The sequence below is a fragment of the Terrapene carolina genome, unplaced genomic scaffold (assembly GCF_002925995.2).
Source record: "Terrapene carolina triunguis isolate 2854851 unplaced genomic scaffold, T_m_triunguis-2.0 Scaffold790, whole genome shotgun sequence".
Classification (NCBI taxonomy): domain Eukaryota; kingdom Metazoa; phylum Chordata; order Testudines; family Emydidae; genus Terrapene; species Terrapene triunguis.
The window spans coordinates 1,213,660-1,227,238 of NW_020665141.1; the positions used below are offsets into that span (position 1 = coordinate 1,213,660).

Sequence of the window (13,579 nt, forward strand, 5' to 3'; positions counted from 1 at the left end):
TGTGATGAAGTTGTGAAAAAGGCCAATATCATTCTGGGTTATATTAACAGAAGTGTTATGTACAAGAGACAGAAGAACAGGAGTACTTGTGGCACCTTAGAGACTAACAAATTTATTTGAGCATAAGCTTTAGAGGGCTACAGCCCACTTCTTCGGATGCAATTTGTTAGTCTCTAAGGTGCCACAAGTACTCCTATTCTTTTTGCGGATACAGACTAACACGGCTGCTACTCTGAAACCTGTCAAAAGAGACAGAAGGTAATTGTCTCACTCTATTCTGCACTGATGAGGCCACAGACAGAGTACTGTGTCCAATTCTAGGCGCCATACTTTAGGAAAGATGTGGACATATTGATGGAGTCCAGAGGAGAGCAACAAAAATATAAAAGGTTTAGAAAACCTGACCTATGAGGTAAGGTTAAACCACTGAGCATGTTTAGTCTTGAGAAAAGCAGACTGAGGGGGGACCCACTAACAGTCTTCAAATATGTTGAGGGCTGTTATAAAGAGGACTGTGATCAATTGTTCTCCATATCCACTGGAGGTGGGATAAGAAGTAATGGGCTTAATCTGCAGATTCAGGTTAGATATTAGGAAAACCCTTCTAACTAGCAGGGTAGTTAAACTCTAGAATAGGTTTCCAAGGGAGACTATGGAATACCCATCATTGGAGGTTTTTAAGAACAGGTTAAACAAACACCTGTCAGGGATGGTCTAGGTTTACTTGGTCCTGCCTCAGTGCAAGCAGGGGGCTAGGCTTTACTTCTCGAGATCTCTTCCAGCCCTACATTTCTATGACTCTATGCTCCGAGACTGGGGCGTTAAGGAATTAACTTTTCTCTTATATCTCCAGATCAGCACATGCTTTAGCAACCCACATTCTTGCTTAAGTTAATTAATTTGGAGTTTGTGTTTTCACACTAGAATGAAGATTATGCAATGCCACTATAATTTAAGAAAAGAATGGAGATAACTCCTTATAAGATTTGTGACAACATAAGAAACCTGAGTCAAAATTCTCTTTTCATGTTAAACGTGCTGGGTAGCCATGAGTGAACTGTACAGCCTGTTCCCAAATTCCAGTAAGGCACATGGTTTATATCAAGTTCTTACTGTTATGAAAACAGTGTGGAAGGAAACACATGAAAATTAATTGTAGGGAGACAAAAAGAAATGGACTGTGATTGTTATAAATTTTAAAATGAATATTTTAGGCCAACGGTATTCCAAATCAAAGAATTGATTTATGGTTTCAAGTTGGAGCCCAGGGGTGTGCCCACAGTTATTGTGTATATTTGCAAAGGTTTATTTTCTTAAAATCCTTATTTTACATCCTATAATAAAATTTTGCAAGCTACACACAATATATTAAAAACCCAACAGTAGTTCTCTTCTGAAGAGGATTCCCATGGGGCAACTATTTTTCATTATACAGTAACTCCTCACTTAAAGTCGTCCTGCTTAACAGTGTTATGTTGCTGATCAATTAGGGAACATACTCATTTAAAGTTGTGCAATGTGCCACTCTTGCGTTGTTTGGCTGCCTGCTTTCTCCACAGCTGGCAGCCTCCCTACGCCCCCCGCCCGCCAGAAGACCCCACAGATCAGCGCCTTCCCCCTCCTCCCCCTGCCTCCTGCCCACGGCAATCAGCTAGCTTGCGGCATTCTGGAGGCAGTAGGGAGGGGGGAGGAGCGAGGACTCGGCGCGCAGGCTCCCCCTCCCTCCCCTGCCTCCTAAACACGCAAGCCAGCTGATTGCCCCAGGCAGGAGGGAGGGGGGAGGAGCGAGGACTCGGTGCGTCTCCCCCCTCCCTCCCCTGCTGGTAGCAATCAGCTGGCTTGCGGCGTTCTGGAGGCAGGAGGGATGGGGGAGGAGCGAGGACTCGGCGCGCAGGCTCCCCCTCCCTCCCCTGCCTCCTGAATGCGGCAAGCCAGCTGATTGCCCTGGTAGGAGGGAGGGGGGAGGAGTGAGGACTCGGCGCGCCTCCCCCCTCCCTCCATCACCCGGCAATCAGCTGGCTTGTGGCGTTTAGAAGGGAGGGGGGAGGAGCCAGGATGCAGCGTGCGAAGTAAAGGGGGAGGTGGTGGTGGGGGGGGGAAGAAGAGGCGGGTCAAGGGTGGGGGCTTGAGGGAAGGAGTGGAGTGGGCGGGATGAGGGTTGAACCCCCGCTCCTGGTGCTTGCAGAGTAGGGGAAGTTGCCCTGGAACCTAACCCCCCCCCCCCATTTACATTAATTCTTATGGGGAAATTGGATTCACTTTACATCGTTTCATTCAAAGTTGTATTTTTCAGGAACATAACTACAATGTTAAGTGAGGAGTTACTGTACTGCCCCTCCACTGCTCTAATAGCAGCAGGTTTTCTTCCTATAGGGCCTACCACTCTACTTCATACTCACACAGAGCAGTTGTGCTATTGTGACGGCCATTCTCCATCTATACCTTATTCATAATTGCATGCTTTCATTGCAACCTTTGGTCTGCAAACAGTGCAGGTGTAAATCTTCAGACTTTAATGTTTCTACACGAATCTTAGTGACATTTTTACCCTTACTCAAAATCGAAATGTGGGATTGCCAATAAACTGTGTTTCTTTAGTGTTATTTGTAAATTACCTGTCAATTAAATGGACAAACTGTACATAGGCATAGAACTTCACACAATGAATGACTAAGTCTGGCCTGCTGAAGTACGCCTCAACTAATCTCAGTGAAATCATTGCTCTGGATAACGTCCAGAGCTGCAAACAATTTCTCAGGGTTATAATGTATTTATTTATTTATTTGTCGATGAGAAGTTTTACTGTCAGGTGATCCTGGGAAAGTCATTTAACCTCTGTGGACAAGTTTCCCAACCTGTGAAATGTACTTAGCTCACATGTGTGTTGTAAGACTTGATATTTATAAAATGTTTAGAGTCCTTGTATAGAAGACACTATAAAAGTGAAGAATATTTCCCCCATGATATCCCACCATATAAAAGAAGACTGCTGTTCTTTCTAGCATATTAAAATATCAGCATCAGTAGAATGAATTATACCTTTGCCACACGTTCTACATGGAGCCAAAATTGCCATATCTTAAATTAACGCAAAACTGAGGCTGGTTCAGAATGTTACAGGTCACTTGTTAAATGTAGTTTCTCACTACAAACACACGACTTCAAAGCTCAGTGATCTGTCCTGGCTGTCTGTTGGTTTCCTGGTGGAGTTTTTAAGGTGTGGATATTGACCCATTAAGCCGTAAGTGGCCTGGGACCTGTCTTCCCAAGACACCGTGCCTTATGGTGCTACAAACGGTCTATGCAAAGTTCCAGAGGTTACTGAAGAGCATTATTGCAAAGATAACAGTCAAACGTTGGTGTTTAATACTAGGACTAAATTCTATGCTTGCATAATATGGTGTTTCACAGCTCTGAAATTAATACTGGTTTAAAAACATACTGTGTAATAATGGGTTGTACCTTATTCGATTTCGTGTTGTAGGGGTGACAGACGCTGTAGGAGAGGAGGAGAGAGAGAGTTGTGGTGAGGTGGTTCCCATTGCCATGAGAGAGGCTGGAGATGCTCCGTCAGGTGCACTAATGTCCCGTTTGATTTCTTCACTACTTCGTCTAGACACTGAATGGGGGAACATTCAAACGCTCTAGAACCAAATATATAACCTCACATAAAGGAAGAAAAACACAAGCCTATATCATGTAATTCTTGATATTTCACCCTTAGTGAAGAGTTTTAGGAAAGGGGTAAATTGATAAAATTACCAAAGTTTTGTATGCTTAAATTTTACCTGAAGCAAGGGCAATTTGCTGAGTGGATGCCTTTATGCCATCTCTTTAACAGTCTTGGAATGTCTTGAGTAGGGGAGACATTACATAAAACCAAACTATTATATTTTCTTACGGTCCATGCAAAAGTAGTTATGATGTTAGAATTTTGTTTTTTTTTTATAATTTGTTCAAATATTAAAAGTTCAGTAAAATAGAACAGGCACCTGAGTGAAAGTTGTCAGATGATGTGAAGAAGGAATCCTATTAGCTTGACAGCTGACCTTATCAGTAGTCAGAGGGAGATTCTTATTAACAATGAAAAGTACACATGTAACACCCTGGAACAGTATGGACTGCCATTAAGTTTGCCTAATGAAGATTTTAATTACAAAGTGACCAAGACAATCCGTGACTTTACACAGAAAAAAGCTATAGTGATTTACCACAGGGCAAACAGTTTGCGTTTCACCTGCTGGTGCCAACACCACAACCTGACTGTATGTCAAAACTCAGAATGGCTGTGTAGTAGCATGTTCTTCCTCTATATAGAGTACTTTCTAGTTAAATAAATGTAGGTAAGCTGAGTTTTGCTTCCTAAACCTGCAAACAAGCTACTGATTGCATCTGTGCAAGACCGAAAAATACAAAATGCTCCAAATACTTCCAGAGAGATTTAATTTCTACTCGTATCAGGGACTATGTTAATTTATAAATACCTTACACAGTAAATTAGGAAGACATTAAAATAAAAATTACAAAATATCACTCTTTTGGATGGTTAAAAGACATCTGAAAATCCTGATTTAAATACATTTTCTTACCTATGTCAGAAGATTGAAAGCTTTAAAAATACTATGTACTTTTCACCATTTATACTATTTACTTGATTTTCAACATCTCTCTCTCAACTTGGATGGTAAAAAGAACATATTCAGACCCACTTTTTGTTTGTATTCTGAACCATTTCCAGATTCTCAGTGCTGCAATGTATGTGCTGCACATATTGCATGGGAAGGTTTGTTTGAAAATATCCATTGGATTTAGAAATAGGTTCATGGTTTTATATTTTACTTAGGTTTGTTTTTATTAAATCTAGGGTTTGGGGTTTTTTTGCCCTTTTTTTTTTTTAACTTCAAATTAGCATGGACTCGACTTTCTATATAAACTAAATGACACTGATACTGGTGGCTCATGTAAATATTTTCAGTTTTGGAAGCACATTTTAAAAATAATTACAAACACATTCACTTCCGCTATATGGTTAGCACAAATTTTGTGGAGTGACATATAAAGGAGTATGTTTAAATGCTTTATAGTAACCATTTCATGTATTAATGTATGATAATATGCTACCACAAAACCTAGCAGTCTCATTTTTAAAACAAATAAGCTGGATGGAATTTTTTGCAATGGGAGAAGACCTGTATATAACTGAAAAAGAATAATGAAAGGCATATTAAACTGCTATCTATTAAATTAGCTAGATAAGGCAGAAGTCTGAGTGTATTGCCATTGTTTTATCACTTAAAAAACCTGTATCCAAAAGATAAAAGCTAAAAACTCGTAACACACATTTCTGTGTACCTTGCAAGTCAAAATTCTGTGCAACATTGAGAAGAAAGGTTATAGAGCAATACCCATTTCCTGGATGGCTGAAGATGAGTCATGCATGAATCTTGGTTCTAGTGTATACATACAACTATTACAATATGCCATAGGAGGAAATTGTTCCACAGAGTTTAGCTGCTCAGTTCTGTTTAATCTAATAGGTCAGAATGTTTTATCAAGGGCTTTTATGTTATTTTCAAGTATAAAGGCAAGATTACATTTTGACATTTAAAAGTAAACAATTCCAAACAAACAAGTGGTGCTTGCATACATCAATTGATAAGTGGTTGTAGAATCTATCAGTCAGAAGACAGAAATTCTCTTTAAAAATAGTAGATTGGGCATGTAACTACAGCACTGAAAACTGAGGGTTCCTGCTTTTATCAGGCAACTAGATACATGTTATTACCTGAAATAGATTTGGCACTTTCCATGGCAGGTACTCTTGGCAATGAGGCTGGTCTGCTGGTAGAGGAAGTTCTCAACAAATGTTCTGCTCAGGAGAAAAAAAACAGATGCGACACTAATGCAGATTTCAGTTGTAGGGATGTGATTAGTGCGGAGACTGTGATCGTCATTTATGAATGATAGAGTCGGTTCATCTAGCTTACCGTGACAGATAATTGATATGTCTGCCTAGAAGGAGGCCGAAGGTTGTCCGTTACTATAGAGTTCACCATGGAGCCATCCTACCCATCCCCCCACAACACCCCTTAGTAGACTGCTGCCATGATTTGTTATAATGAAGCTTGTAAACACAAGGCTGGGCAAGAAACTCCGTCTTAGTACACGCCAAAACTACTCCATAAGTCAGGAAGTTGGAGGTGCTACTAAAGTAGATTGTTGTCATCCTCTATGGATAGGGCCCTACCAAATTCACGGGCATGAAAAACACGTCACGGACCATGAAATCTGGTCTTTTGTGTGCTTTTACCCTGCCCTACACAGATTTCATGGGGGAGACCAGCATTTCTCAAACTGGGGGTCCTGACCCAAAAAGGGATTGCGTGGGGGGAAGGGAGGGTTTGCAGGGTTATTGGGGGGGGGGGGGTCACTGTATTGCCACCCTTACTTCTGAGCTGCCTTCAGAGCTGGGCAACCAGAGGGTTGTCGCTGTTGGCCAGGCGCCCAGCTCTGAAAGCAGCGCCCACCAACAGCAGTGCAGAAGTAAGGGTAGCAGTATCACAACCCCCCTACAGTAACCTTGTGACCCCCCCCCCCCCAATTCCTTTTTGGGTCAGGACCCCTACAATTACAACACTGAAATTTCAGATTTAAATATCTGAAATAATGAAATTTGCGATTTTTAAAATCTTCTTACCACGAAATTGACTAAAATGGACTGTGAATTTGGTAGGGCCCTATCTATGGAGTTCAAATCCATTGTTGTTGTAACAGTCTTTTATCATTCCATGCATAATAGCAAGAAACTGCTTTAAATGTTAAAATGATGAAAGATTACTTCTGCACACTGGAAGTCAATGAAAAATTAATTTCTTAAGATAAATCTAGCAATAAAATGGGATTTTGTATAAACATAAGACCTATTTTGATCTAATTTTTAGATTAAAAAATAATTTTTAAATCAAATTCTTTAAAATAATGAGTATACAAAAGACACCTGCTTAAAGAGTTATACAGCAATATCTAGTTAATAAGTACATAAAATCCAAAGAGGCAGTAATTTTTTTGAAGAAAAATGAACAGAAATGCTTAAAAAATATCAATGAACCTAATTCATTAACAGAAATTGGTATATGAGCAACATAGACAGATGTAAAAAATACAAATATATACATTTAAAAAGTAAACAGATTTCTTACCTACCATGCCTAGTGTTCAGAATTTTGTCTCTCTCTGGTACAAGCTGATTATATTATACGCATAAAACAATGTAAAGAATGCAGCTGTCTTTATGAGCACTTAATATATTAAGGTTATTAACTCTTACAGGAGAAACAAAGAACTCTGAACACAGGTCCTGGCAGTGAAACAAGCCTTTCGGATTACTTTGAGAATGTATATATTTCTAATGCTTATCTCTACCCATGTATTCTGTTACAACAATTTAAGATGCTAAATCATTTACTTGGTAAGGCATTTCAATTTTACTTAAAAAAAAAAAAAAAATCAAAGTATTCTAAAATGAACCCCCCCACTTTACTGAGCAAATAACCCCAATATGCATTCAACAAAAGTACAGAAAGAAGTCTGGCATATAAACATCGTTAAAGAGGAAATATACTGCTTGGAGTCATATGGGGATTATCTTGAGAAAACATCTACAAAAAAGCTCCCAAACAGGCATAAATCAGACAGCTACACCCAGCATACGAAAACAATTCATTCTTACAGGAAGGGCACATTGTGAACAGAGTTTGACAGACAAAACAGAGTTACCAGAACAGGGAACTATTAGGAAATAGAGATATCAACACTTGTTAACTTAATTCAGTTTTCTGTCTTGCTGTCAAAGCAGCATTTCTTGAATACTGATAACATAGCAAAGAAAATGTAATTCATTTGCATGTGATGGCGTACCCTGTATTTTTAATCTTGAAACCATGGACAATAATAGAATAAGTACATATAAACGTCCTCTTTTTAAGACTTTGGATAGTCCTCTGGGACAAAGTAGCATGACTTCATGTCATGAGTGCCATGTTGGTCTGGCTTTGCATTTGACTTCAATACATTTTGGCACTTTAAAGGCATGCATATCCTGATAGCAGGACATGGGATGGCTCTGTCAAAAATCCAGATGAGCATCAACTCTACAGAATTCATACATGGGAGACACAACCTGTTAAAATATTTTTTTTTAGCAATTTACCAAAGAGACACATGGGAACATTGGAGCTCTGTGTTCCACTAACAGAGATCAAAAGTTCGGGAGACTGGCTGGGAGTGTCCGGTTTTCTCTCTTCAGCTCCCAGCTGCCTTGGGTGGAGGGAGGCCCCCATGCAGCTTCCAGCTGCCACAGGCAGAGGGGGAACCCCACAGCTCACTGCCACTGAAAACCATGGAGCCGCAGCAGCAAAAGTCACAGACAGGTCACAGCTTCCATGCATTTTTGTTTATTGCCCATGACATGTCCGTGACTTTTACTAAAAATAACCATGACAAAATCTTAGCCTGAACTATATAACCCATGAGACAATTAATGAGTGAAGATACACACCTGGAAATTTCGTTTAAATATTAATTATATAGTGTGTCAAATATTTGATGGGAGGAAGCCAGTGTTTATGGTGAAGAATGCACTGCTGGGAATGGTTGAGGTAACCAATCGCACTGTACTAGCCTGTGTGTGGTACTAGTCTATAAAAATGAATTGTACTTACAGTAATTGACAAGGCTGTTGATAGTGAAACATTAGAATTCTGATATATTACAAGCTAAAGTTGTTAGAATGAAAATGAAAGGAATGATCACAATTTAATAGCAGGCGCAAGCTGCATAAGTGAAGAGTTTCTAAATGCGGATTGCTGCACATTCAGGAGACAGAAACGAGGTGGCTCATAAAAAAGGCCATCGACTGTCACGAGTTAGATCTGGAAGAGTTGCATGTAAAACTGGCCAAGGTCAGTAAATGTTCATTCCACACAAATCAATTTGCTGTTAATTACATGTTGCACTTGTAGAAAAAGCTAACAATTCTTTTAATGTCAAATTAACAATAAAAAGTCATGATGAAATATGACTATTAGGATTTCGTTTATGAATCTGTTCTGAATAATTAATATAATTTCAATTTAATTAAAAACACTCTGAAACAAAACAGGTAGCTATTGAAATCCATACAAACAAAAACTGAATCCTTTCAAGGGTCTTTATAAGGGAAAGTAAAGAAAAATATACAGATGCTCAGGATACCCTCAACCTTTTGAACTGGGCTTATCTATGGAATATGTTTAATAAACTTTGGCAGCAATTTTTTAAAGACAGATTAACTGTGCAAATAGCTACTATATTCAGAAAAGTACCAGGAATTATTTGCTTCGGGATAGCAATTCTTGAACTCCAGTGGAAAAATGTACATTTCATGAGAATTAGCCTCTCTCCTCATCATACATGCATCTTTTTGATAACAAACATATATACTGAAATGAACCAAGGTTTTGTGTTTCAGCCTCTTGAAATTCCTAGTTTTTGTGGGTCCAAGTCATGCTCGGTATTTGTATTTTTTCTCAATAAAAAAAAAAAGGTGAAAGCACTACTACCCACTTTACTCTTTATATTAAAGATACCAATTACAAGCCAATAGTAGCATAAGTTTTACAAGAAGTAAAGCTAATGAAGTAGAATACATACCTTGAACAGGGATTTCTGCATAGCTTGGTCTTTTGTCTGACAAAGGTGTAAGGGGTTTGGAGGAGGATATTGGTCCACTTATAGAATGCCTCTGAAATAGCAAGATATCATATAACAACATATTTAATTTGAAGATAAAGAGGAACCATCAAAATGGACTGTAAAGCAAGTAACCTCTAGATCTACCCGGATCGGCGGGTAGTGATCGATCTATTGGGGATCGATTTATCGCGTCTCGTCTAGACACGATAAACCGATCCCTGAACGCACTCCCCGTCGACTCCAGAACTCCACCGCTGCGAGAGGCGGAAGCGGAGTTGACGGGGGAGCGGCGGCCGTCGATCCTGCGCTGCGAGGACGCGAAGTAAGTCAATCTAAGTCGATCTAAGATACGTTGACTTCAGCTACGCTATTCTCATAGCTGAAGTTGCGTATCTTAGATCGATCCCCCCCCAGTGTAGACCAGGCCTTATTGTAGTGTCAGAATGTGGCATAAATATGTTCAGGTTGGTATAAGGCAACATGCAAAGAGAATTCATGCTCATTTTTGCTTCTGTGAGATATATAAAGAAGGCCTGAATGTTACTTTTTACCTGAGACCTGATCTACACACAGACATTGCACCAGTTTAACTAAAGTCACAATATTAAACCCATGCAGCTGTGTGTATAAAACGTGAAAAGAGTCCACGCAAAGCTGCACGGGTTTAATATTGCAACTTTAGTTAAACCGGTGCAACTTCTATGTGTAGACAAGCCCTAAGTCTTATTTACCAAACGATAGTAGGTTTGACATTCCAGGTACCAAGGAATTGAAACCTGAATGAAAGAGTGATTTTTATTCAGAATGAGTTAGGTTTCAACTGACAGGATGTTCATTTTAAACTCTTTAGTGGGCTGATCAGATAGTTAAATGTAAGAGGGACAAAGTAAGTAAATAATGAAGGTATACTATAACTTGCATTAGATATTTTGAAACCAAATATAATTTTCCAGGAAATAATGCAAATAATTTACAGAGAGAATCAGGAAAGACTACCAGCTGGTCTCAGTGAATGTAGAGAATGATTATCAAACTGTTCAACTACTGAAAGAATAGTGTGTGCATCCAGTGGGTGTGTATGACTTCATTGGAAAATACTGCAGATTGACACTTCTGTAAACAAGGCAGATTCAGACCTGTAGTGGCGGAATGACAACATGCTGCATGCAAAATCCAGATTTCAGAATAAATATGTATTTCCACAATATAGCCTATTGGTTCCAAAACAATAGTCCACACATGATTTGCATGCGATCGGTGGAACACTATCGGATCACACAATGCTGGCTTTCCTTCTTTTCAGAGAGTAAAGATTCATTACAGCTAAAAATATGTAAATGTTTACAAAGAAAAATACTAGGAAAGTAGTTGCTGTAGTTCCTCAAAGATGGTATCCAGGAGACTGTGCTTGAATGAACATCCTGTCAGTTTCCCATCTGGCCCATGCTAAGATAAGATGGCTAAATGAGCCGGCCCCCTTATCTTCAGGAGATTAAAGGCTCAGGTGCTTCTCATGCCAAGTCATATAGACAAGCTAAACTCAAAGATATGATAAAAAAAATTAAACCTTAAGTATAGAGTTCGCAACATGTGCTTGCATACACAGGATTACCAGGCTATTGACTCTAGCGTGGCTCTCATATATAACAACCTTTTTGCATTGGCAAGAAAATGAGAAAACTGCCAGTGTCCAGGAGTCTAACCCCCATAATACAGCAAGAGGAATTGTATTTCATCACTTCATTATCAGATTATCTATGGGATCCTAAATGCTATAAAGATGGATATTTCTTCGTTTAAACATGCTGTCAACTGCAGATCAAGTAAGCCCTGGGAGAGCTAGTTCTAATCCATGCATGAAATTGCTTCTGATGGCTCATTTTAAAAGCTAATGTTCTCCACTTATTCAGAAACTTTAACCACCACGTCAGAGTGAATTTCCCTATTTTACAAAGGAAATAACAGCTATAACTGAAAGAAAAGGATAAAATTCAAAGAGGAATAAATACATTTTAATTTGGCTAGGCACTGTGTACTCAGATCACACACAGTCTCAACTCAATCAAGGCTTCCCACTGATGTCCTGGGGGCTATGCCCCTCCCAAATATTAAACATAATTGTATCTGGCCTGCCAAAATTGAGAAGCCAAAACTCTTGGCGGTACAGCAGTAAGGGTTGTAAGATTTAAACCTAAACCTGTCCCTTATTTCTCTACGATCTGCCACCCCTCACCGTCTTTAAAAAAAACAACAAACAAAAAGAAAGAAAAAAAAACCCTCTTAGGGCTTGTTTTTAAACACTTTCCTCTACCAAGGATCATCAGGCAATCACCTGCTGCATTGCCTATCTTTGGGCTAGCCCTGTGAGCACTCCAGCCCTCTTAGCATACAGCAGTGGTTTTCAAACTGGGTTATGCGAGCTCTTGTCAGGGGGTATGTGAGAAAAATCCTGTCATGGTGGATAATACATTTTATTTAGTAAGACTTGGCAATCTAAGCATAGGCATATTATGACCCTATTTCAGATGAGGGAACGTATTAGACTATATTATTTGGAAAGGGGTACGCAGCCTAAAAAGTTTGAAAACCACTGGCATAGAGGATGAAGGAAGACCTCCCTTTCCAATTCTACCATTCTTAAAGACTCCACATTAGTGGACACCTCCCCCACCTCCAGGAGAAAGCTCCTGCTAAAGCCTATATAAACATGGAGCCTCCACAGTACTCCTAGCCTGGAAGCAAGGGAACACAGCTCCACACCTCCACCTACCCATGTTTCAGTACTACTTCCCCAACCCCCATGTTCTCCTACGTACAGTACTTTAAAAACAAACATTCTTTGAGATAGGGTCAGAAAAGTGACTGTCTTACTCAGCTGGTAACTTTCGGTATGTTTGTCATTTCTACTGGTCATAAAACAGGTTTGTTAGGTTTTCTGCTTTTTACTTCTGTTGGTACTTCAGAGCCAATACCATTATATCCAGCCATGTCTACTCTAGCCAATTTCCCCTAGAATTTTCAATCATTCATCCCACCAGTGTTTGCACTAATGGAGACAGGCCACAGATATTCTGGGAAATTTTAGGGGGAAATGGATCAACTGAATTATTTACTGAGTTCCAACCAGCAACATCTGTACTAGCCTACTAAGACAGTGACATGCCTGGGGGGAGGGATAGCTCAGTGGTTTGAGCATTGGCCTGCTAAACCCAGGGTTGTGAGTTCAATCCTTGAGGGGGCCATTTAGGGAACTGGGGTAAAATTAATCTGTCTGGGGTTTGGTCCTGCTTTGAGCAGGGGGTTGGACTAGATGACCTCCTGAGGTCCCTTCCAACCCTGATATTCTATGATTCTATCTATGATTCTATGCAGCATAGGTGTCACAAAGGGAATAATCTGCCCTGCAGAACCTTAATTACACATGATGAGGTGCAAGAAACAATTTTGCTTGACTGAGACTATGATGAGCATAAGGGATGGTGTTACACACTTGTAAATTACACTTGTTTGATATAGAATCAGACACCAGTACGGAACCCGACTTTAAAAAAAACGAAAGAAAACCCACCAGTCACTGTTGGGACTAGATTTGTCACAAGAACTGCGCTTTAAGTGTAACGTTAACTGTCTCCTACAAGCCAGTTCTGAGGAACTGGACACGTCAATAGTCAAAGCCCACAATACCGAAAACAAAATGTTATCAAAAGGACAAAAGGGATACACACGTCTTCAATATAGACAATGAAGGGCGCACAGATGTGAGCCATAATGTTAAATATTGATATTAAAGACTATTCGCAATCTGTATTCTGTAGCTCCTATTGGTCACTTTTCAAACCACATTAAG

General features: G+C 39.7%; 1 protein-coding gene across 1 annotated transcript in view; it reads right to left on the minus strand.

Moving 5' to 3' along the window:
* Positions 1-13,579, minus strand: part of SPECC1L (sperm antigen with calponin homology and coiled-coil domains 1 like) — a 103,663-nt gene that overhangs the window by 37,744 nt on the left and 52,340 nt on the right. The window contains exons 10-12 of the mRNA XM_024197969.1: positions 9,691-9,781; positions 5,786-5,869; positions 3,463-3,619 (exon numbers count right to left, since the gene is read on the minus strand). Coding sequence (XP_024053737.1) covers positions 3,463-3,619; positions 5,786-5,869; positions 9,691-9,781 — 332 coding nt within the window. The remainder of the gene's footprint in view (positions 1-3,462; positions 3,620-5,785; positions 5,870-9,690; positions 9,782-13,579) is intronic.